Consider the following 24,348-nt stretch of genomic DNA (forward strand, 5'->3'; position numbering starts at 1 on the left):
GCGGGACTCGGGTCCCGGCCGGGGGGTGTCTAACCCCGCGATGGAGGCGGGGAAAAGTGAGAGATCCCAGCGCGGGGAGGGGGGGGGGGTGTAACAGAAACGCGGCGTCCGAGTTTACCGGCAACGTCTCGCCGGAGGCCGACTTCAAATCGGAGTCACTCCCCGAAAAAAAAAAAAAAAATTAATGATAAAAAGGAGCGTTTTAAATAATCGTAGTGGGGCGAAAATCGCCGTCGGGAAGGAGAGGGGGCACGGAGCCCCACAGACACAAAATCTTCGCACATCTTCCCCATCCCTCTCCCGTTTTGCACGGGGTTGCCTTTGCTCCCCTCCCTCCCCGGGACCGGGAGGGGTGGGGAATGGGCAGGGCCAGGTAATTAAATTCCGGTGCCCGGCTAATTGCTGTAATTTGACGCTAACCGTACACCGTCGGGCCGACGCTGGGAGCGCTCCTCGCACGGCCCCGCACAGTCCGCGTCTCCCCGTAGAGGGGATGCCCGGTCGCCGCCGACCCCCGGCTCGAGGCGGGGGAGGGGGAAGGGGGGGGGGAAGGGGAGCCCCGCGGGGCTGCGGGAACCGGGGATTCAGGTGCCTGTGGCCCCGGCTGCCGGCCCTCGCTCCCCCCCCCGCTTCCCACCTGGGGTCTGCCCCTCCTCCCGCAGGGTCCTTGTCCCCAGGGTCTCAGGGTTGGGGGCAAGCGGGTGCGTTCCCCTTCCCTCTGCTGGGGCTGAGACCAGCCCAGCACTCCGGGACAGCGTCGTAGGGAGGGGGGGGCAACGCGCCCCGGATTTTAGGAAGCCCCGGAGCCACCCACGCCCGGGACTCGACGCCACGTTCCTGAAACGCGCAGGGCTCGCTGTGCGACTGTGGAGCGGGGATCAGCTGCACCCCCCTTCCCCACTCCCCCCAAAACCCCGTAGCTGGAATGCTGCTGCCCCCCGCTCACCCCGTGCCCACCCCCCGGAGATGGAGCCGGGGCCGCGCTCCCCCTCTTTCGGGGCGTGAAATCAGAGCCGCGCTACACCCCCTGCACCCCGGCAGCTTTCCGGGGCGCTTCGGCACCGGAACCCCCCGAGGGGGGGGAAAAAAAAACAAAACACGGGTGGGGACAAGGGCTGCGGACACAGGGAGGTCCCGCGGGCCCGTGGGGTGCAGCATTCCCGCGGCCGCTGCCCTCCACCCACCCGTACCGGGGAGTCCGTCTGCGTTGGGGGGGGGGGCTCGTTGATCCCCCCTGGACTCCACCGACCGCTTCCAGAGCCTCCGTTACCCTCTGGGGCGAGTGCAGTTCCCCCCCCCTCGGCTCTTTGTCCTTTGGGGCTGTTATTACTTTTATTATTGCCATTTCGGCAACTTACCCCGAGGGAGGGGGGCTCGCCTATCCCCACCCGGGCGGGCAGAGCTGCCCCCCGTTCGGGGTTGGGGGGGGGGGGGAAGGAGCAGGCCCGGCAGGCTCCCCGGGGGCTGGCGGCGGTGAACCCCCGGGGGGGTGGGGGGGTCGGGGGGCAGCGCGCAGGCGCGGGCAGGGAGCACCCATCTCTTTATGGCCAGGTGAGAGAGCCCCGGCGCAGGTAAAGGGAGGATTTACCCACGGGAGTTTCGTACGGGTGGGCGGCTCGCCCCGCGTAGTCCATGACCGGTGGGGACCTGAGGATCCGGAGCCCGCAGCCGGGATGTCTGTCCTCGCCAAGATGGGGGACTGGCAGGTAAGGAGACCCTCCTGCCCTGGGCGGGGGGGGAAAGCTTGTGTTTTCTGGTTTTGGGGGTTTTTTATTATTACTATTTTAGGACGGCAGGCAGGGCTGGAAAGGGTGATGGGCCGGGAGGGAGAGGGGGCAAACCTGGATCGGGGGCTGGGGATTTTTGGGGGTTTCGGAGCTGCCACCGGCGAGGCCCGGCTGCAACAGGTAGAGAGCGGTGGGCCGGGGTCCGGAGGGGCGAGGGGCTGCCCCGGCCCGGGGTCAAGCTGCCGGGCAGCGTGGGCCGGAGGCTTGTGGCCGTCCCTCTGTCCGGGGCTGGCCTGCCGCGGAGCCCTGGGGCTGCCCACGGAGCGCGTCGTGCACCCCCCCCCCCCACGTTCGGGGCAGCTTCCGTCGGCGTGGGCAGGGGCCGCGGGGGGCTGAAGGATGGCTGCGAGCTCCCACTCGAGCCCGTCCGGTGGGCAAAAACCAACGCTCCTGGGTCCCACGCAGCGGCAGACGCGCCCGGGGCTCCCGTGGAAAGCCTTCCCACGGGGGCGAGCTCGGCGCGAAAAGCAGCACCCACTGGCGAAAGGGGCCAAGGCAGGGGGAAACGCGACCCAGCCCTGCGGACACGGTGGGGATGGGGGGACCCCCCCACGACACGCGTGAAATCGCGGCGGGCCCGACAGCTGGAGGCGCTTGGAAGGTCCCGGCGGGGCCCCGGTGTCCGCCCGCCCGGGCCGGTGCAGAGGGAAGAGGAGCCCTCCAGTTCAAACACCCGGGCTTTTATTACCGAAAAGGAGTATTTTTTTTTTTTCCAGGACAGTGCAGTTCAAGACTGGGAGCCTGGCTTCTTTTTCTGCTCCCAACTTTTCAAATCTGGCGACTGAGCCTTTCTCCGGAGTGCCTTATTTAATTTCTTTCTTTCTTTTTTTTTTTTTTTTTTTAAAGGGTGTCAGTAAGTCGCCTGAAAAAAAACAAAAAAAGGAAGTAAACAAAAATGTTTCTTTAATCCTTTTTATCGTTAAAACCGGCGTCTTTGTCAGGCCGGTGGGGAGAAGCGATCAAGGGAGGGTGGGTTTTTTTTTTTAATTAATTTTTTTTTTTTGCGCCGAAGTTAACTCTTGTGTAAGCGCGCTGCCGGGCTGTCCGCCTTGGAATCTCTTCCCGACTTCTCCTTGCACCCCGGAGTTGAGCCCCTCCCCCCCTCCCCCGGGCGGGTCTCTCCGGGAAAGCCGCCCCCTCCCCTCCTACCCCCGCACCCCAGCCGGCCCGAGGACGGGGGAGAGGAGGGACAAGGGCCCGGCCTTCGGCCCACGGGAGTCCCGGGTGAGGGGCTGTTCCGGCCGGCCCGGCTCTCCCAGGACGGCGCTCAGGGGTAATGGGCCCCTTCGCTACCCGCCCCCCCCCCCCTTTCTCACCCCCCCGGGGCATTAACTAGGCTTAATCTGCCAGCTCCATTTGAACCTCAATGGGAGTAAAACCAACAATTTACTCTCCTGCCACTCGCAGACAAAAGCGCTGGTGAAAAAGAGCATCGTTGGGGGGGGGGGGGGGGAGAAGGGGAAAGAATTGGGGGTGGGGGGAAATAATCCGTTTTGGGGCTGTCGAGGTGGGCGTGCAGGAGCAGGCCCGGCAGCCTGGGGGCTTTGCCGCCTTTCCCGGCGTGGGGACGCGTGGGCTGAGCCCGCTGCGGTCCCCCCGCGGCGTCGGGGGGGCCCGTGTGCCCCCGGAGGCAGAAAGCCCTCCCCCGAGGGGTCTCCCGGACCGAGGGGTCAGGCTGTGCGGTTGGCAGAGGGAAGTTTCGGGGAGCGGCGGGGCGGCCAGGCTCGCCCCCCCAGCCCCACGCAGCCTCGGGACGCGCGGGGAGCGCGGCAGGGCCGACATGCCGGCCCCGCGGGCAGGAGGATGCCTTGCCCAGCGGCATCAGCGAGAGGGGAAGGAAAAAAGGAACGAGAATGGGGGAAAAGGAAGCCTTTCGGTGGCCGGAGCACGGGTGGGCACCCGGGGGAACAAACGAGGAGCAGGGTGGGACAGCAGCCCCCCGGGAGGGCGGGCTGGGCGCTCGCTTGGCAGCCGATCGTCAAGCAGACGACGCGCTCCACCTAAGGAAGTACCGAAGTTTTGATGGCGGTGACTGTTCGGCCCCTTCGCCCGAGCGCTTGCAAAAGGCTTTTTGGCTCCTGCTGCTTTCGCATCGCCGCTTGCCCGCTGCTGTCTGGGAGGTTACCTGAGGTTTGTTTGGGATTTTCTTTTTTTTTTTTTTAAGACCAGTAGCCAACAGAGCCGGGAGGAACAAAATAGTTTGCAAAAGAAAGCGGCTTTTCAAATATCCACCGAAAAGATCAAATCAGATCCAGGGGAGGCAACAGAAGCCTCCGCAGACAATAACCTCGTCAGAGCATGACCCGACTCTCATTTCTCCTTGCTTTGGCTTCTCTAAACCCCGAGAAAAAACAAAACCAAACCAAAAAAGCCCCGGAGTAGGGGTAAGAGTGTGGCTTCATAGCTAGCCCCAAACAGATGAAGGGGACGGTCGCCTCTTGGATTTCGCTGGCCCCTTCCCTCCCCCTCCGCTCTCCCCCCCCCACAACCCCCGCAGGCAGGGCCCGCTGCCCCCCCCACCGCCCTCACGCCCCGGGGCTCAGCCAGTTGGAGGCGGCTTTTTTTTTTTTTTTTATCTGTTTGGGGTTTTTGTTTGTTTGTTTTTTGGGGGGGTAGGTGTGGTGTGTTTTTTTAAATTTTTAATTTTTTATTTATTTTTTTAATTTACTCTCGGGTCCTTTCTACCTGCTCCCACCGCTGCAGGTTGTCGTGCCGGCGAGCGACTGGGCTGCTTGTCGATATGCTAATGAGGCGATTAGGCTGCGGGTAAAGAGCTGGAAAAGGGAAAAGTTTCCACCATTAGAGGGAGATCTCCGAGCGCGGAAGGGAGCGGCGCAGCAGCCTCCGTCAGCCGCGCTCCCCACGCCACCACCGCGGGGAAAGGCAGGGAGAAACAAACCCTCTCTCCCTCTCTCCCTCACGCCAATCCATGAAAATGCTTTGGAAACTGACGGATAATATCAAGTATGAGGAATGTGAGGTAAGCGCTTCCCCCGGCCTGGGCGCAGCCCCCCGGCCCCGCAGCCGCTGGCGGGAGCCCGCAGCATCCCTCCCACCTCCCAGTTTCGTTTAGGAAAAAACTTCTCCTTCGCCAGGATTCCTGGCGGTCCCGCAAGCTGGAGAGGGGCCGGGGTGCTTCCCCCAGGAGCTCCGGGGCTTGTGGAATCCCAGCTTTGTGGGAAGTGCGTGAGGGAAAGCAAACGGGATGCGGCAGCAGCCCGGTCCGTAGGCAGATCCTCCCTAGGTTAGGCTCTGTGGGATGCTGCGCTCATCCATATGGATGGATAGATGGACGGACGGACGGACGGACGGATGAATGAATGAGAAGGCAAAGAGACAAAGGGAAGAGAATCAATCTGCACACGCCAGGTACCCGAGACATCCCAATAAATCGGCTCCAGGACCGACGCTTAAATCCAGCCTTTTCGATGTAGCTGCGGGTGGGTTATACCGAGCTGGGGTCGGCTGCCGAAGCGACACCGCGGGGCTGGGAGCCGTGCTCCCCCAGCCTCCTCCTTTCCAGGGCCGCGCTCTCACGGCTTTCAGCAACGAGATTTTAACCGCTCGAAAAACAAAACAAAAAAAATCCACTTCATTTGGTTTTGGAGACGTCCAGCACAGGTTGCGTGCGCACATCTCTCTACGTGTCTGTGTGCGCATCCCTATTTTTAGCAAGAGGCGAGTGTCTTTAATCTGACAAAAAAAAAAAAAAGGAGAAGAAGAAAAAAAAGAAGAGCGATGCCCGGGACCCGTGCCCAGTCTCAAACCAACGAATACCGTTGTCACCCTTTTTCGGAAAACTCGCCGGTGCCGTGCGTTTAAACCGCGCAATAAAGGACTCCACTTCGCAAATGAACGCAGTGATTTGGTCGTGACCCAGGCGGGAAGGTCCCGGCAGCCTGCGTGTCTGGGGCGAAGGATGGGGGAGCCACGCTCCCCTCCGACCCCGCCGCTGCGCTGGGGTGATGCTGCAGCTTAGGACAGGGACCGGGGGCTCGCCCGGCGCGCCGGCGGCTGAGCGGTTTGGTGGTTTAATCCCGGATCGAGGAGTTTGGGACAGAACTGCCCGCCGGTGCGGAAGCCGAGCTCTGCGGTCCACTCACTGGCGGGTGCTCGGTTTCTAGGAATGAGCTGCCAGGGTGTCAGGGGTGCTTTATTTTTTTTTTTTTAAGAGAAAAAATTAATATATGTGTATTCCTAGCTGGATTTCGGGAAGAAAGCGTGCCTCCCCCCTTCCCTCCCCCCCAGGATCGGCACGTGCGAGCGTGTGGGTTTCGCCGCCGATGGCTTTTGTGCTGCCCTGCGCTCACGGGACTTTGCGCCGAGGTGCTGCCAGCCAGGGAGGGAGTCGCGGCCGCCCTGCCGGCACCCGTGCGGGGGGTTGCGGTTGCCCCCTCCGCCTTTTCCTCGGGAGCAGGGTGCGAGGGGGGGGGTGGGAAAGAGGGTGGCTGTGCCCCGGCGGGGACAGGACCTGCCTTTAAGAAGGAAGAGGGGGGATTAAAAAAAAAAAAAAGGGGGGGGGGAAAGAAAAGCGGAATAAAAGCCCTGCCGGGCGGAGGCTGCGAAGAGGAGCGGTGCCTGTTTGAGGGAGTTGTTTGGGAGTTGCACAGCCAGTCTGACGGGTTGCGCCGGAGCCCCGGCTTGTCTGGGCCGGGAGAAGCGCTCGCCTTGCCTCTTTTCCCGGCTCCCTCTCCCCCACGAGTCCCTCCCGCCCTCCTTCCTTTCCCTTCCCTCCCCGCCTCCTGCCTTTTCCCCCCGTCTTTTCCCGGATCCTCCCGAGAGGGGGGCAGCGGGGAGCCCGGCGGACGCTCCTGGGGCTCCCCAGCCCCCCCGCCCCGGGCGCTAGGCTTGAACCGCAGCAAGAGGAGGAGGAGGGCTGACACCCAGAAGGGGAGACACCCAAAAGAAAAAAAAAAAAAAAACAGGCAACAGACAGACCCAACTTTCGCAGCCGGTTTCCGGGACGCGGAGGCGAGCCGGCGCGGGGAGCCCCTCGCCCGGGCATGGACGGGGCGGCGGGCGGCCCCCCGGAGCCCACCCCCCGCAAAGGCGGCGGCGGCGGGGCCGAGGGCGGCAAGAGCCAAGCCGGGAGCCAGCAGCCGCTCTTCTCCCTGGGCTTCGAGGCCGGCTACGCGCAGCAGCCGCAGCCCGAGGTGCGCCCGCCGAGGACGGCGGGGCTGGGGGCAGGGGGGGCGGCGGGAGGGAGGGAGGGAGGGAGAGGAGGGGAAGAGAAACGAAGGGGAGGGGGGGGAATCCCGCGCCCCCTCCTCTCTCTCCTTCTGCCCGTCTCCCCCCCCTCCCCCGACCGCTCCGCACCCCCCTCCTGGCTCCCACCCTCTCCCTCTCTCTCCGGATCTCTTTCTCTTTCACTTTTGCATGCCCTGCAACCTTTTAAAATGTTGCCCCTTTCCTGTGATTCGTCAGACGCAGCAGCATGTCCCCCCTCTCTCTCTCTCCCTCTCCCTCTCTCCCTTTTTGTCTCTCTCTCCCTCTCCCCCATCTCTGATTAGATACACTGATTCTTCATTCAATGGACGTCATTTAGAACAGGCTCTGCCTTGAGTTGCCTCCTCGCTTCACGCTCGATTTCCAGCCATTCTTCCCTTATTAAGTATTCGTGTAATATTAATAGTCATGAATATCTGCTATTAGGAGTCTCCAGGAAGGCAGCAGATCTGGTATTAGGAGCTCAAGTGAAGCAGCAGCCGAGTCAAAGGAGGAAAAGAGAGAAAGAGACAGAGGAGGGGGAGAGAAAAAAAAAAAAAAGAAAAGAATTAAGAAACGAACACACACACGCTAGAAACAAAACAAAACAAAAACGCAAAAGGAGGAAAAAAAAAGAGGAGGAGAAAAAAAGGAGAAAAAAAAAAGGAGGAAAAAAAGAGGAGGAAAAAAAAAAAGGAGGAAAAAAAAAAAAAGGAGGAAAGAAAAAAGAAAAGGCACCCAACTTTGTCTCCTCGCACCGCCGCGCCGGGACGGAGTCCTCGCCTCGGCAGCACCCGATGAAGGGCAGCGGAGACCGGCGCAAGTTCTGATGGATCTCGGCGGTGCGGCCGCGGTGCAGGAGCAGCCCCGGCGCCCCGCTCCCTCCGCCCGCGCCTAGCGCCGGCCCCCGCCCCCCCCCGCCCGCGCTCCCGCCGCTCCCCTCCGCGCCCGCGGGGCTCCGACGGGGGCCCGCGCGCTCCGGCGGACCCCTTCCTCGGCCTTTCCGGTGGCTTTTGGGGTGTTTTGGGTTTTTTTTGTTTGTTTTCCTACCTTGACTCGTAAGCCCCGACGCTCCGCAGATGTTAGTGCACAGCTTTTCGGCTATGGTGAGTGGCTCCGCGTCTCGCTCGGAGGGGGTTCGGTGTCTGCTGGGTGTTGCTATTGTTGTCGGGGTTTTCGCGCACGGCTTGCCAGAGGGGGCTATTTTTTTTTTCTTTTCCTTTCATTTTTCTAAATTCGGTGGCTTACCTTCCCCCGACTCCATCTCTTTTCTCCTTTTTTCCTTTTTTTTTCTTTTCCTTTCATTTTTCTAAATCCAGTGGCTTACCTTCCCCCCACTCCATCTCTTTTCTCCTTTTTTTTTTTTTTTTTTTTTTTTTCTTCCCTTTTCGGTCTGCTTCAAGCGAACGGCAAAAGGCTTTGCCTGAACCCTACCGCTCCCTGTTCCTCCACCTTGCCACCTGCAAACGGAGTATTTTCAGCTCTCTCGTTTCCCTTTTTTTTTTTTTTTTTTTCGGGATCTGTTCCCTGAATCCTCCTTCTCCTCCTCCTCCTCGGAGGCCGTGCCTTCTCCCCCGACGCACCCGTGGGCCTTTCTGCCCGGCCCGGCAGTACTCCCCCCGCCCCGGTACCCGGCGCATTCCTCCGCTGCCCCGGCCGCCTCTCGGGCACCGGCTCTCCCCGTCGGCGGCGGGACCGCGGCAGCCCCCGCGCCCCAAAACCTTTGTAAAAACTCCCGGGGAGGGGGGGGTACACGACACACGACCTGTTGGGTTTAGAGCCGATTTCGGCTGCTTCTGGTGACAAAATGGCAGTGGGCTTGGGTTCTGCGGGGTTCTGTCGGGATGCCTGCTCGGTAGTCCTGGCAGCGGTGTTCGTCTCGGTTCTGGCCAGGGCCGGCGGGAGGATTTTTGGGTTGCCGTAGAATTATTGTTTTCATAACCCCCGCTTGAGAATTGTTCTTTTTTATTTGCGGGAAATATCTGCTCCCGAAATGCTGGGGCGCGATCTGTTGGGAATCCACGCTGTATCGCCGCAATGCTTTATTAATTATTATCTCTGATTCTACGATTGTAAGCAGTCCTGTTATAATTATGGCTGTTATCGTTACTGCCGTTACTATTTAAAAACGGAGACTGCCTCTGAATTGTGTGCGAGGGGAAATCGGGGGCAGGGGGATGCCCAGATCCGCTCTTCTCCGCGTCGGAGCGGAAGAATTGCCCGATCGGTGAAATTCTCAAGCCGATTTTGAGGAGAAACAGTTTGATTTTATCTTTGTTTTTCTTTTCTCCCCCCTCCTTCCCCCCTCCCTCCTCCCCCTTCTCCCCCCCCCCCCAGGAGCGCCACGACAGTACCAGCAACGGGACAGCCCGGCTACCCCAGTTGGGGACCGTGGGTCAGTCCCCCTACACCAGCGCCCCGCCGCTCTCCCACACCCCCAACGCCGATTTCCAACCCCCCTACTTCCCCCCCCCTTACCAGCCCATCTACCCCCAGTCTCAGGACCCCTACTCCCACGTCAACGACCCCTACAGCCTCAACCCCCTCCACGCCCAGCCGCAGCCCCAGCACCCAGGATGGCCGGGACAGAGGCAGAGCCAGGAGACGGGGTTGCTCCACACGCACCGGGGTTTGCCCCACCAGCTCTCGGGTCTCGACCCACGCAGGGACTACCGGCGGCACGACGACCTGCTGCACGCCCCGCACGGCCTGGGCTCCGGGCTGGCCGACCTGCCCCTCCACTCCATCCCTCACGCCATCGAGGACGTGCCGGTAAGGAAAGGGGGGGGCCGCCTCAGGGACCACTCGACCCTCTCCCCCACACCCGCGGGAGATGAATTTCGGAGGGAGGGAGCGAGGGAGGGAGACACCCCCCCCCCCCCAAAAAAAAAAAAAGGGGGAGGGAAGAAAAGAAACCCCCCCCCCGGGAAAGGCGAAGCCCCCCGTCTAGAACAATAGGTTCTCCCTCCCCGCTAAAATATAAATAAATCAATTTACCGTCATCGTTAACAATATCTTTCCTTCTCAATGACAATAAGCTGTTACGATTGGAAGAATATAGAATATCACCACAGGGCCACGCATTTGGGGATTTCTCACTGCCTTGGGAAAAACACGAGTCTGAAATGCAAGCGCTCATTAAACGTCCTCCCAGGCAAACGTAAGGGGGGAAGGAAAACAAAACTAAAAAAAAGTGTGGGTGAAAGTGGCCTAAGAAGGAAAAATCGGTTTCCCTGCGATTATGGAATTGGCATATGGGATAACGACATCCAAAGTTGTCAGAGGATACGGGCAGAGCCTCTGCTCTAAAGGAATTAATTGGCAAATCAGGGAAGAGCTGTATTAAATCGCTGCCTTCTCCTGTTAGCGGTGGTGCAAACGGATGACCTCATCAATCATTAGCTATAGGTTATCAAATTCGAGCCAGATCTGCTACACCCTATATTAAATTAAATGTTGGGAGCCTATTGGAGGATGCGTTATTTGGGGGGCCTAATTCTGTTATCGATAAATGCAGATTATAAAAGAAAAAAGATTTCTAATTGAGCATGACATCAGCGCACAGGATATTTACAAGGCGAGCCAGGGCTATTGTTCGGTTAGGAAAGTGGCCTTACGCGGTGTGATAGGTCGTGATCAAAGTTCGCCTCTCTGGGTTTCTCCCCAAAAATGGAATTAGAACGTGGCAATAAATTTATTAAAGCCCCGCAGAGCTCTGGCTGAGGGGCTGAAGCTGCTCGACTTGCAGCAGGGAAGAGGAGGAGGGAGCTGTGGTATCTGGATGTGATTTTTGCTGAAATGCCATCCCAAATTACAGGATCAAATATTACAACAATATATTCGCTGACAGTTTAATGAGTACAGTTTCGTGTTGCAAGGATAACGTTCAGATGAACTTACCTATTTGGGGGGGGGCTCATTTTGAAATCTTTTGTAAATTATACTCGGGGAAAACAGTGAATTTATTACAGCCCTCATCTGGCTGAATTAGCCACAGAAAATTGAGGGTTCTGTTGAGCAGTTTTGCAATAAGCACACACGTTTCCCAAAGTGGAGGATTTAGTAAGCAATCTGGATCCGTTAAAAGCAGGTCGATTCTTTAAACTTGATATAAAATGAGATGGAGGCAACAGTGAGAATAAACTAATTTGTTGACCGCGAGCCCCTGATTGTCTTAGGAGCAACATGACCTGAAATGTTCTCTCGAATTCTCCTTCTCGTCTAATGGTGCTCCGTGGCAGCAGGCTGATTCGGGAAGCCTCCTCTGCAGATATTTTCAGTACAAATCATTTGATTTGCCTTTCAGGGATCTATGGATTAATAGTGTTGCTATACTTTGTGAAAACCAAATGCCATCTGGTTTAAATCCTTAAACCAGTCCAGCCAATTTTTTTTTTTTTCTCCTTCTCTGTAAAACTGCACCGGCAGGCTGCATGAAGGAAAGCATAAAAATCAGAGGGTGTATCTTTTAAGATTATTCTAGCTAGTTGTGAAAAAAACACCCAACAACAAACAAACCACCACAAAACAATCAACCCTTACAGAAATCTGGGTTGGGAAAGGGTCCGTTTTGAATTTTTTCGTTGCTGCAACAGTTAACCTTTAATAAAAACAAGGCTAAATATTTAAGAAAATCAAGTAGATGGTGAAAATTATTTAATCGTAAATATCTCTGTGGGATGTTAAACTTAACAGTCCTCCCTGTATGGAATACGTGTAGAAATAACACAAATAAAAGTATTATGCCACACTACATTTACTTTATGGGTTTAGGGTGCATGCATAAAGGGATCATATTTCCCCATATAGTTAAAATACAAGAACTGCAGCAGTAGTCATTTCTGAACATTTCTCAATTTAATTATACTTAAATCCAGAAGCACTTTAGGCAAGTTACAAATGAGAGCATTGAGTATAATAAAACCTGTAATAAAGCAACTTAGTACCATCCACCCGGAATCATTGAGATCAGGCACAATTAACAGGAGCATAAATCCAAGACAGAATGGAAAATGTTAGAATCGGTATTATTGTTGGACAAAGACTAGAGAAGGAAGTAATAGTTTTTTAAATGGTAATGCCTGGGTTCTGTAACGATTGCGAAATCTTCTATCTCAGCAGCACTGGTGTTAATTTGTAAACACAGCCAGACATTAGATTGCCTGTCAGTTTTTCGGAATTAGAAAACATGATTTCATTTGACTTTCTAATCACGTCGCGATTCCGCCGCGCGTAAACCCAGCTGTAGCCGCCACCGCGGAACCTGCGGGGGGACAATAGTGGGGCTGCGTGGACCCACACCTCCGGCTCCTTTGTGCCTTCCCTCCGGCGGGCGCGGGAAGGACCGGCCGGGCCGGGGCTGCTTCCCGGGGAGGGGAAGGGAGGGGAGGGGAGGAGAGGAGGGACCCCGCAGAAGCCGGAGGCCACTCGGGTGTCGGGATCAGCCGGGCAAACCCCGGGGGCGTGTGGGGGCCGATTTATTTGGTTGCTATTCCTTGGGGAATGCGGGAAGAGTGGGGAGGGATGGAGGATCCCTCCCGATAAAGGAAATCCCCCCCAGATCCCCTCTTCCCCCCCCTCCCCCAGGATCTGTCATTTCCCTGCCCGGGGAAGGTGGGGGGGGGACCACACAACTTCTGCCGCACCCCAGCTCTCCCCACCTTTTGTTGTCGGTTGTACATTTACACCCCTGCCTCTTTCTTTCCTTGCAGCACGTAGAAGACCCCGGTATTAACATCCCAGACCAAACCGTGATTAAGAAAGGTAAGCCGTTTCCTCGCGCATCGCAGACGTGTCGTCACAGGCTGGGGGCTGCTCGCGGGGAGGACCCACCCGGCCTCCCACCCACCCTTACCCCCCCCCCGGGCTCCCTCCTCCGGCACCTACTTTTGGCCGAAAGGTTGGAGGCAGAGGAAGAAAAAGGGGCGACGCGGGTTAAGAGGGCATGTTTGCCGGGGGTTTTAATTATCGTTGTTAATTGACGGGGGAGAACGCCAGGAGACGATCAGGAAAAACCCGAGCTGGTGTTTGGGTGCGTTAGCGGGCGGTTCGGTGTTGCGGTTTGCCCCAAGCATCTGGCTGGGCAGCGGGGTTCCGTCGTTGTTGGTGGACCGGGCTGCGACGGGGAAAGCGGACTTCCTTCTCCTCATCCTCCTCCTTCCTCCTTTCGGGTTTTCTCGTTTGAACGACGGCGGCGAGGAGCCGGGCTGCTGGGAGAATGAGGGGCGAATTTCTGGAGTAAAACGGGTGTCCCTCCGTTGGGGTTTCCGCCGGCTTCGCTTGGGACCGGACGGCTCGGGAGCCGCTCCTCAGAACCGTGCGAGGTGTTGGACGGGGCGCGCACCGGCTCCCGTTCTCTGTCCCCGCCGTTCTTCGGGGGGCCCGGGGGGGCGGCTGGGGAAGGAGGTGCTCGGCAGTGAGGGACCGGTTTGCCTTGGGGAGTTGCTTGGCGAGGCTCCCCCTCCGAGGGGTGCCCCGGCCGTGCAGCCGCCCCCCAGTTCGGGTGCCCTGGCCCCCCCCCCCCCCCGGAGCAGGGTGCTGCACGGAGCTCCTCTCCTTCCCGGCCCAAGTCGCTGAGCTCAAAGTTTCACCCCCCGTCCCCGCCAGCAAAGCCTTTGTCACGTCAAATTAGACGTGCAAGGGATAAATCCGAAGAGCTGCTCTTTCCAAGCCGACATGATAATTGGCTCTTTTATTAGTAATCTCCAGAGTTCGTTTAACTCCCGGTGTATCCATTAGCCTTCCCACAGCCATTAACGTCACCAGCGATCCATCCGAAACGCGGGGGACCCCCGCGCTGCGCCCGCCGACGGCGGAGGGCTCGGGGGGGCGGGGGGTGACTGGGGGGGGAGCGCCGGGCGCTCGTGTTGGTGAGGGGACCTTTAACGAACAGCCGTCAGACCCCCCCTGGGGGAGGGTTCGGGGGGGGGGGGGGGGGGGGGGTTGTTATTTCTTAACCTGTTTGCTGCGGGTCGAGGGTTGCCCCGCTCCGTCCCCGCTCCCCCCGGCCAGCGGAGGGGCGTCCGGCCGCCGTGCCCTCGCCGGCCCCCGCTCCTCACCCTCACCTCCCCGCTCCTCCCTCCCTGCAGGCCCCGTGTCCCTCTCCAAGTCTAACAACAACGCCGTCTCCTCCATCCCCATCAACAAGGACGCTCTCTTCGGCGGGGTGGTGAACCCCAACGAGGTCTTCTGCTCGGTGCCGGGCCGCCTCTCGCTGCTCAGCTCCACCTCCAAGTACAAGGTGACGGTGGCGGAAGTGCAGAGACGCCTCTCGCCGCCCGAGTGCCTCAACGCCTCGCTGCTGGGCGGAGTGCTGCGGAGGTGAGGGCCGGGGGGAGGGGGTCGGGGGGGGGAGGCGGCCGATAACGCCCGCTGCCGCCGGGCCGGGCCGGGAGCAGCAGCGGCCGCGGGAGAAGGACGGGAGCGCGGCGCCCGCCGCTAGGGGGCGGGGCGCGCACGGCTGCCGGGGCAGCGCTGCGAGGCGGGGGGGGGGGCTGTAGCCATGGCAACGCGCCGCCATGTGTGGCCCTCCCCCGGGCCCCGCTTCGGGGGCGCCTGGGCCGAGGGTGCCCACCCGTGTCACACTGAACCCACCCGTGTCACGCTGACCCACCATCACGGGCACCCCACGCCGCCCCGGGGCCCGCCACCTCGCCCAGGCAATTAGGCAGCACCCGGGCAGGGAATAAGGCCCGGGATTAGTGAAGCCAGCTCGCACCTCTGTGGCCCGTCTCGGTCCGGCCATGCCGTGCGCATGGGCCACGCGGGCCTGGGTGTGAGGGTGGGGGGCTGCCAGCCTGACAAACCCATCTCCCCCATAGCACCCCGGGGGGCTGCGGGGCTCCGTGGCACCTCAGGAGCTTGGATCACGACGTGCCTGGAGCTCCCTGCTGGACTGGGGGCTGATCCAGACCCCAGTGAGAGCCCAGGCGTGGAGCCACCCGAAGCCCCATCCTGGTAGCCTGAGGCCCAGCGACGCCTGCTTCTTCAGCCCTCCACGAACGTGTCGTCCCCCTCCAAAACCCGTCAGTCCCCTCGGGGGGGAGGCGACGCGTCGGGGCGATCCCTGGGTGGGAGCCAAGGCGGGAGCGGGTGCCCCCCCCCCCAGCCCCGTTTCTCAACACCCTTTTTTGTGCGGAGCAGGGCGAAGTCTAAAAATGGAGGGAGATCTCTGAGGGAGAAACTGGACAAAATCGGATTAAACCTGCCGGCAGGGAGGCGTAAAGCTGCCAACGTCACCTTGCTCACCTCGCTGGTGGAGGGTAAGAGACTCAAAGAGCCAGGGAGGGGGGAAACATGCCTCTTGCTTTTTGCCTAATGGGGAGAAGACGTGAGGTTGGGTTGGGTGCCCCCCGCCATGAGTCAGCGCTGCTGGTTGGAAATTGGAAGGGCGTTGTTTTCTGTGCCTCGGAAAAAAACCTGAAGCTGTGCCTTTTGCCCTAACCTGAAACGGACCTGGAGAGTCCTGCAGACTCAGCATTGCATTCCACAATTTAGTTGCTTTTGAGTCTCGGAACTGAACGTTTTCAGGGCCTCATCTTGCTCCCTTGTTTGAGTGCGTAATCCCTCCCTGGAGTAAGCGGGTCGCACTGGGAGCAGCATGGGGGGGGGGTGTGGGTTCAGCCCCATCTGAGACCCCCGAGCATCAGGTTGGAAGTTACAGAGGGCAGAGCCTCTGATGCTTCACCGTCCTCCTCCTGGCACAGGTGGACAACCGAGCAATTTTAAATGTCCAAAACCGCAGCTACTTTTAAGCTTGTTCTCCCTCCCAGCCCGCAGCCACGTAACAGTAAATCATTTGGGTTTTCTGACCTCTGCGTTTGAGAAATGCGTGACCGTTACTTCCTGAATTAATTTGGGAATCCTTGACCTCAGCCACGAATTAACGGTGTCCTGAAAGCCTCAAAGTTGAACCACTGCCACCCCCCGCTCCCTTTTGGTTCTCATTTTCAGAACGTATGTTCACTCAGCTATATCGTTCTCCACTGCTTTGCTCTGGCCAGAAAAGGTGCAGCGTACTTTTAACGCCTTGGGATGCCCCACGCTGTCGGAACCGGGAGGTGGGAAGCTCCAGAGTTTGCGGTCGTTCACTTTTGAAGCAGTTGCTGTGTCAGACCGACTGGCACAAAGTAAGCCCAAGGCCAGCAAACAGATCCTCCTCCTTTCCCCTCGCTTATGGGTTCGACTGCGGTGTAGGCTGCAAAGCACTGTTAAGCTCAGCCCGGGCTGCGCAGGTTTATCTGAAGTTCGGTTGTGTAGGCGTAGGAGGGGATTTGTGGCTTTGTTTTGCTGTCGCTTCGCATTCTGCGAGAGACGTTTCACGTTCGAAGGGACGGGGAAAGAAGCGGTGCGCAATGCCCGGCTTCGTTTTTTTTGAACATCGGGATTAGTGGCCGCACTGTATTTGTACTGCGCGGAAATTACTGTGGCTTCGTGTTCTTGAAAAGGCTTCGCAATTGCATCCATGCGCCTAGTAAAAAAGCATGAGGCAAAAACTTGTTAAAAGTCTGTATTTGGTAGATGCTTAACATTATTTGTGATGTTAATGAATATGGAGAAGGTTTGATGGTAATCTATTGTTCTGTTTGGCTTTCACATACAAAGGCTTTAAAAGAATGATTAAAGAAACCAAAACAAAACACAAAACCAGAGGCCCAGTCTCCAGGTAACTCAGCGATGGTGGCTAATTTTGGGAGGATGATGGTATAAACATCGCTGGGGCTTTGAGTCCTGTAGCGATGAGGCAGTTTCGAGAATACTGTTATTGTTTATGATCCGCTCCATTTTATGGAAACAAGCTCACTGGACTGAGGCTTTGAAGCTCTAATTGGCGCATGCGTTCTTCCGGAGCTAGAGCTAATGGCAGGAAGCCCCGCAGTAAAAACCAACTGGTTCAGGAAATTAAAACCAAAGATTTGAAAATCAACAAAACAGACAGACTCGGTGGAATGACCCTAAAATTCTCATGGTTAATCGTTTGGGGGTGAACGTATAATTATATGCGATCAAGTTAAATTTTAAACACTTAGCTGTTTAATGCATTTTATTTAGAAGAGCTCTAGGAGTAATTATGATCAATATTAATCATTGATGCATTGTGAAAGAATATTGAGACGTGGCCGAGGCGAACAATCATTTCCAGAGTAAATAGCTGTGGATGAAATGTAGGTAAATGGCTGTGTGTAGGTACGGATATGTAAATCTGAGCAGGCATTCTGAGTGGATGGAGCCTGCCTGTCTAAAAGTATCTGTTCGTAACATAAACTTTAAAAAATTCTTATGCGAGATTTGACTTGTAACGATTGTCATGAAAATACACATTTGCATTGCCCTCGACTGAAGCAAAGAAAACTCCTCCAAGATAAGATGCGATTAGCATTTCTTACCCTACCTTTTTCAAAGAAAAGAAAAGGAAAAAGCCCGAGCCTTTCAGAAGAAAAGCCTGAGTAGAAGGTGGTGCTTTTTTTTTTTTCTAATGGATTTTTGCCTCTGTGCGATGTGTACTGATGAGCTGTGTGTTTCCCTCCCATCCCCACCCGTGCCTCCCTTTTCAGGCGAAGCAGTACATCTAGCTAGAGATTTTGGGTACGTTTGTGAGACAGAATTTCCTGCCAAAGCAGTAGCTGAATTTCTCAACCGACAACATTCCGATCCAAACGAGCAAGTCACAAGAAAAAACATGCTTCTAGCTACAAAGTAAGACATTTACCTTTCTGGCATGTTGCTCAGAAGTGAGGGGAGGGCAACGAACCCGGGTTTGGGGCCTTTATTTGTGAGCGTTTGCCACGTAGCCAGTGGCTGATGGGTTGTTTTTTTTGTGAGGGAGTGTGTTTGCCCTCCTGCCATAAGGGAGAACTCTGTAACCCGACTTGGTTTCCATCAAGTCCCTTTGTGCAGATTACCTCGAAAGCGAGTCATGAAAATTGTGGGTGGATGTTTAGTTGAAGAAAAAGCTGTAATTCTTCAGAGCTAAGGCCTTTTCACTTGGCTTATCAATTTAGGTAGGAGGGAAGGCTTCCCATTGACAGTAAAATAAACCTGGCACATTAAACTGATTTCAGTTCATTAAAATCGGCAATGGCTCTTTTTGCCGAAGCAGCTCTGTTACTTAGTGAGTACAGGGATATTAAAAATATATTTTAAATGACAATCTGTACGCAGTTAAAATGCGAGCGGAGTTTATCATCGGTGGGGCTGCCTAGACTTCCAGGTGGTGCGTGAAAAGAAAATGACTGTTTTGATATGTTTGCTGGAAATTAAAAGGGTTGTTTAGTAGCCCTTAATTACCAATGGAGGTGTCACCAAAGGGCACGGTGCCAGAGGGCGCAGGCAGAAGATGGGAGCCGCTTTACAGCTGGAAGACATTAGCGCAGGTTTTAGAATAGACAGGGGTTTCCCCGGCGCCTCTGAGCTCCCTTGCTGTAAGGTGTGTTATTTCTCCAACCGTTTGTGCAGCAAGTGGATGATATAACTCTCGTCTCATAACCTCACTGCTGCACCGTACCCTGGTATCCGCTCTTCTCCCACCTCCCTGGAAGAAAATTTCCAGACCCCAGTTAGCATCAGCCTTCCCCTCTGTGGGAAGGTCCCTCTGGATTTGGAGATGCAAATGTACACGTATAAATGTTTCAGAATACCCTAATTTAAAGCCTCGATTCCCCTCTCTGCCCTCGCTCGTTCTTCCCAACGCGCAGGCGTGGTTGAGCCTTGCGAGGGAGGAGGCCCGTGCCTCGAAAGACATGGATAATGTCGCTTCGGGTATCACACCCCGTCTATTCCCTTCCGCCCCGCTGGGGAAGTTTTTATAAACTGCGTGCCAGTTTGTAAACTGGGAGCCGGGTGCGTGCCTCCCCGCCCGTCGCTTGTCCGTGCGATGTGTGAGGTGGAGGGGACGGGGTTTGTGGGTGCCGGGGAGGTGCGAGGGTCCGGGGTGCGCAGAAGGGCAGAGGCGAGGGAGCGTTGGTGGGCTCAGGGGCGGCAGCCCCCCTTGCTCCAGAGGCTCCTGCGGTCTCGCAGGGAGCGTGCACAGGCTTTGCTGCTGCCAGTGACGGTTCATTTCTCTCCCCCTCTCTTCCCCTGCCTCCCTCCCCTCTGTCTCTCTGCTCCATTTGTGCCACAGACAGATCTGTAAAGAGTTCACCGACCTGCTGGCTCAGGACCGATCTCCCCTGGGGAACTCGCGGCCCAACCCCATTTTGGAGCCGGGCATTCAGAGCTGCCTGACCCACTTCAACCTCATCTCGCATGGCTTCGGGAGCCCGGCGGTGTGTGCTGCCGTCACCGCCCTGCAGAACTATCTCACCGAGGCGCTCAAGGCCATGGACAAAATGTACCTCAGCAACAATCCCAACAGCCACACAGACAACAGCACCAAAAGCGGCGACAAAGAGGAGAAGCACCGAAAGTGAGGATCCCCCCACCCCCCACCCAAACCCCGCCACGCAGTCCTCTCCCTTCCCCCTCGTAGCCCATCCATCCGTTCAGCTCCCTCCTCCCTCTCCCCGGCACCCAGTACCCCAGGCTGCAGCAGCAGAATGGGTGTCCTTCTGCCAGTCCCGTTCTCTGACTCGGCAGGACTGCGCTGCCCTCTCCCCATACCCCTTCCCAGCATCCATGCTTTCCATTCGCTCCTTCTTGACTTCCCCCCCCCCCACCTTCTCCCCGCTGCCACCATCGTTGTACCCCAGTTTGGAGCCTAAGAGAACAGAGCAGGGGGACGGAGCCAGCAAAGAAAAAAAGTTCTGTCTTGAGTTTGTGAACTTTTTTTTTAAATAAAACAAAAGGAGGGAAAAAAAAACAAAACCGAAAACAAAACAAAAAAAGAAAAGGACTTTTTTTTCTAAAAATATATTTAAAAAAAATTTAAAAAAAGCCAAAAAGAAATAAATAATACTTAAAAAATTCTATGAGCTTCACCGGACTGAATCACCACCTTCTCTTACATAAACTTCAGTTAAGATTGTAGCCATATTAAAAATGAAAAAAGGCGAAAAAAGTACGACAGCAGCAGCAACAGCAAACAAACAAAAGGCAAAAAGGACTGATGACGTTTTATCAGTATTGTGAATAAACTTGAACACAAAACACAAGCAGTTCCATGTCATATCTTCAGTTGTAGGACTTTTTCCTGACCAAGGTAAAGCGACCAACTTGAACTTTTTATTGCAACACGATTCACGGTTATTATATAAGGGAATCAGTGTTCATGTATGTATATATTTATTTATGTGTAATTTAATGGGAATTGTAAATATGGTGAGTCTGTTTTAAGCCTTTTTTTATTTATCTGGTGATCTCGTTTACCTCTTGTTTAGTGGGTTTTAAATTTTCCCCTCTTAGTTCATCATGTGGTTCATGGTACTTATTTAGATATCAGAGGTTTTTTGGGGGTTTTTCTCTGGGATTCATCATTTTTAGCCCTGTTGTAGCATGTTAAAGGCGACAGTGAAGCAGCCGAACAAATAAAAAACCATGAATTTTTATATATAATTAGTATGACATTTAGTTTCTCATTGAAGATAAAATAAAGTGATGTTGGACCCTGGCAAGGTTTTTAAACATGTTAGTGGTTTTACAACCCTTATGTGTTGTGGAAAATGAAAGAAGAAGTTATTTTCATCCACTGTCCTTCTCCCGAAAGCACCATCAGAGCAATAAATTAATATTGTCTTTTAAAACAAGATTTAGCTTTTCTTTCCTTCCCCCCCCTTTTTTGTTATTTTTTAATTTTTCTTTCTCCCTTTCTTTTGTTTTTCTTTTTCTCCTTTTTTTTCTTTTTTTTTTTCCAAAGAACTTCAAACATTTGGGACCACCTGGTATCCTGTATTTCCACTGGCCATATTGGAAGCAGTTATAGTTGTATTGTATTGAGTTGTGCCGGCAGTAGTTTCCATGCCTATCAATGTATCATAGTCCTTTGTTGCCCAGATAAATAAATATTTGATACGCTTTATGTCGATTTTTTTATTCAGTGGCTGTCTTTACCCAGGCGCATTTTTGTTCTTGGCAGTATTTTTTATTCAGTATGGTTACAGTAATTGAGTTTAACTCTCCCTTGACAATTGCTCCTTGCAATAAGCAGCTGAACCCATTGTTTCCCTCAAGTATAATAAAAACTTACTTTCAACTTGGAGTTCAGAGCAGGGTATCATTTAGATATTCCACTGAGTCTGTATTCAGACAAATGACACAATAAAGCACAATGTATTCTTTTGGATAAAAAATTGTCTGTACTACTAACAAAATGACACACTATCTTTTCTTTAACCAAAACATAATTTTATTTAAAAAAAAATAAAGTTTTATTTTATTTATGTTGACCTCTAGGTTTTTATTTATGTTTATACATAGCGTGCAGAATTACAAGCCAATAAAATTTTGTATGTGTAGTTGTCCTAACGGAGAGTGGAGATTACAAAAAACCCTCCCCATTATCTCGAGAAGGACATTTCAAAAAGAATCATTACCGAACAAACACTGAAAATCAGGTGCTATGAAAAAACCTGTATACTGGTGAATCAGAGCCGGGTGCTCCCTCCCCCTCCAGAAAAAAGAAAAGCTCCGTAGTCGATGCCAACAAAATCATCTCGCGGTTGTGAACTTTAGTGAAATCTTGCAGGAGACAGATTATTTCTGATTGATGGTTCGTGTTTTAGTGGAATGCACAGACTGACATTTTGAGATGGTCGTGTCAGTTTGTCAGGGACTGAAATTTTTACGTTGAATTTCTTCTGGTGTAAACCAGTTGTAAAATGGGGAAGCTTGCTTTAAAGAAAAAAGCGGAGTGTACATCTTGAAGATGGGCTGTAAAAACAAGTGAGAATTCAGACTTGGAGTCTATTTTCTTTGGCCCAGGGGTTAGGTGAAGTCAGGATCAGGCTGGATTCTATTATATCATATCATAGGAAGGGAGGCTAATGCAGTTTAGAATGTAAAGGCATTTTAAAGAGATGATCTCCTTTAAGTGCTGATGATATTTTGGTGGTGGTGGCTGATCTTTCTCCCTTACCTTCCTTCCCTGACTCTGTCTCTCTCTCCCTCTCTTTTTTTCCTTTTTGCTCAGGCAGAAATTGAGGCGGTTTAGAGGGAGGTGTTTACAATAAAGCTGCGAAGAGAATTAACATTTGCTCATATATTTTGACGTTTGGTAGGGCTGGTGAAGCAAAGCATTAGATAAAGCCCAAGATGTTTCATTTTGCTTTGGTAATCTACTTATGGAAGGCAGTGTAAAATCAATCTCGCCAAGCAGAGAGAGAGTTGGTGGAGTCTAAATTCTATTTTCGAGAGCCAGCCAGTTTATAAAAACAGTGAATATTTTTTTTCCTATAAATTGAAAGTGGATCTTTTGAATGCAAAGCTGCAGTTGTTTTAAAAACAGTTATTTATTATTTCCAAGAGAGACTGGTTAACTGTAAAGTAGATGTAACAAAATAATGAGGTGAATGAACCCTAACTGTACATATTCTTGACATAAATGAAATGCACAGTATTGTAGCAGGTGAAGTGAAGCATTGTCTATCAGGGCTGTTTTTCTTGGCTGCATCTCAGATTGTGTGTGGGATCCTAACCTCAGGCACAATAGCATTCATAAACAGCAATACATTGCTGCTCTTTCTACAGCAACACATAAATACTCATTTTTAAACGAAAACAATCTTATTAAATACCATTCATTCATATCTGGATTTACAGATGCTTGTTACTTTTTGAAACCTGTGCCCAATATAATCGTTTTATACTGGGCAATGTATAAAGCAGTCTTATGCTAGAACATTATAAGGTCATAATAAATAATATTTTAAAGATATAATTAGCTACTTCATGCTAGGAGAGCGCATTTTGAGTATCCTGCTGCTGCATTAGCAAGCCACCAGAAAACAGAAACGAAATGACCTTGCATAGATATCTTTGCTACTGTTATTTCCAAGGAAGGATTTTACAGGCGATAATGGGAATCAGACTGGCTTCGGTTCAGCCTCTGCTGCTGTGACCAACGTGCAGTTACTAAAACGTGCTAATTACTTTAGCGTTCTTTGGGCACATTTTTAACGTCATGACAGAGGCGCAGCAGTGAAATTCCAGGTCATGCTTTTGTACACTAAACAAAATTCTGCTGCTCTTCCCCCCCCCCGCCCCCCCCAAGATTGGCTGAAATGAGGGTGAGCGGTGGCTGAGCGTGAGACCGTTGCTGCCCGCCAATTTCTACATGTGAACCAAACTACAGCTCGGTGCTCCTTCACCATGAACAAGGACAGCCCTCCTCTTTGTACCGTAATTTACCCCACCCTCCAAAAATCGAATATTAATATAATTTGAGATTTAACTGGTGGAACAGTCATCAGGACAGCAATGCCCCGCAGCTGAAATAATATTTAAAATAGAAGGGATTTGACATTTGAGAAGTCAGTGGCTTGAAATACCCAGTTGTACTTAGCTAATTCAGTCCTTAACCTCTGGTTTCAAATAAATCAATTACAGTCGATTCCACTTCAGTTCAGAAGTGCATGAGGTTTTTAGTTAATTGAATACATTTTATTCACTTGCTAGGAGTATTCATTTATCCAAACCCTTACATTTCAAGGTGATTTCTTTATTGTCCATGATAAATTCGACTGCGTAATCAGATCAGCTCCTTGTTTGTTTACTCGTCTTCTGCCTCGCATTTAAATTCCGGAATGTGCACTTCCCTTCCCCTCCTCGGTCCCAGCCCAGCCCGGGCTCCCAGAGCGTCAGCCCTCGCGTTCCCAAAGCCCAGCTAAAATAGCCAGCACCCTTCCGACGGGGAGCGAGGTCAAGCCCATCCCAGCTAGTGAAGGCAGAGTAGTTTCAACCAGCTCGATAATCGAACGTGAAAGGTCGGGAGCATAAAAAAACGCATGGTGCCTTCGGTTCTGTCCTGTGCGCCTGTTCGGAGGCGAAGGGCCGCGTCTCTGCTCCCTGCCCTGCAAGCGCCGCTGGAGCTGCTAACTCCCAGAGCGGGTTTGGAGCCGGCATGGGTTTCGGGGGCAGGGGGGAGACGGTTTTTGCCAAGCACCGTGTGATGAGGTTCTGTCACTGATCTGCTTCGAACCGGGTATCGATACACGCCGTACTTTGTGTGTGTTGTTTGTGGGATCCTGCTGGCATTGGTTTGCTGTTTTGGAAAGGAAAGGGGTTAATTAGCGTCATTATCAATCACTAATGCTTGTCTAACGTGTCCAAAGAATAATCAAGTTAGGGAACTGCATGAAGCTAACATCTGCTTCACTCCAGCTAAAGATTTTTCCCTGTATCGTTCAATTATTGGAAGTCCACACCGGTTTCAGGCTTTGTCAGAGCCATAAAACAGGGTCAGATCATTAGAAAACTAGAATGGAGG

At 53.7% G+C, this 24,348-nt stretch overlaps 1 protein-coding gene across 3 annotated transcripts; it reads left to right on the forward strand.

Moving 5' to 3' along the window:
• Positions 1 to 1,673: 1,673 nt before the first annotated feature.
• On the forward strand, positions 1,674 to 19,399 carry TFAP2A (transcription factor AP-2 alpha). 3 transcript variants are annotated; one of them, XM_075415306.1, is made up of 8 exons: positions 4,723 to 4,767; positions 8,072 to 8,098; positions 9,330 to 9,764; positions 12,704 to 12,755; positions 14,081 to 14,312; positions 15,135 to 15,253; positions 17,546 to 17,687; positions 19,111 to 19,399. In XM_075415306.1, exons 1-8 carry the CDS (start codon positions 4,723 to 4,725, stop codon positions 19,397 to 19,399), a joined length of 1,341 nt encoding a protein of 446 aa, XP_075271421.1. The 3 variants fall into 3 exon arrangements, with proteins under 3 accessions (XP_075271423.1, XP_075271422.1, XP_075271421.1); XM_075415308.1 differs by lacking the exons at positions 4,723 to 4,767; positions 8,072 to 8,098 and adding an exon at positions 1,674 to 1,706; XM_075415307.1 differs by lacking the exon at positions 8,072 to 8,098 and having other exon boundaries at positions 4,717 to 4,767.
• Positions 19,400 to 24,348: the final 4,949 nt, after the last annotated feature.

Source organism: Opisthocomus hoazin, chromosome 3, assembly GCF_030867145.1.
Source record: "Opisthocomus hoazin isolate bOpiHoa1 chromosome 3, bOpiHoa1.hap1, whole genome shotgun sequence".
NCBI lineage: Eukaryota > Metazoa > Chordata > Aves > Opisthocomiformes > Opisthocomidae > Opisthocomus > Opisthocomus hoazin.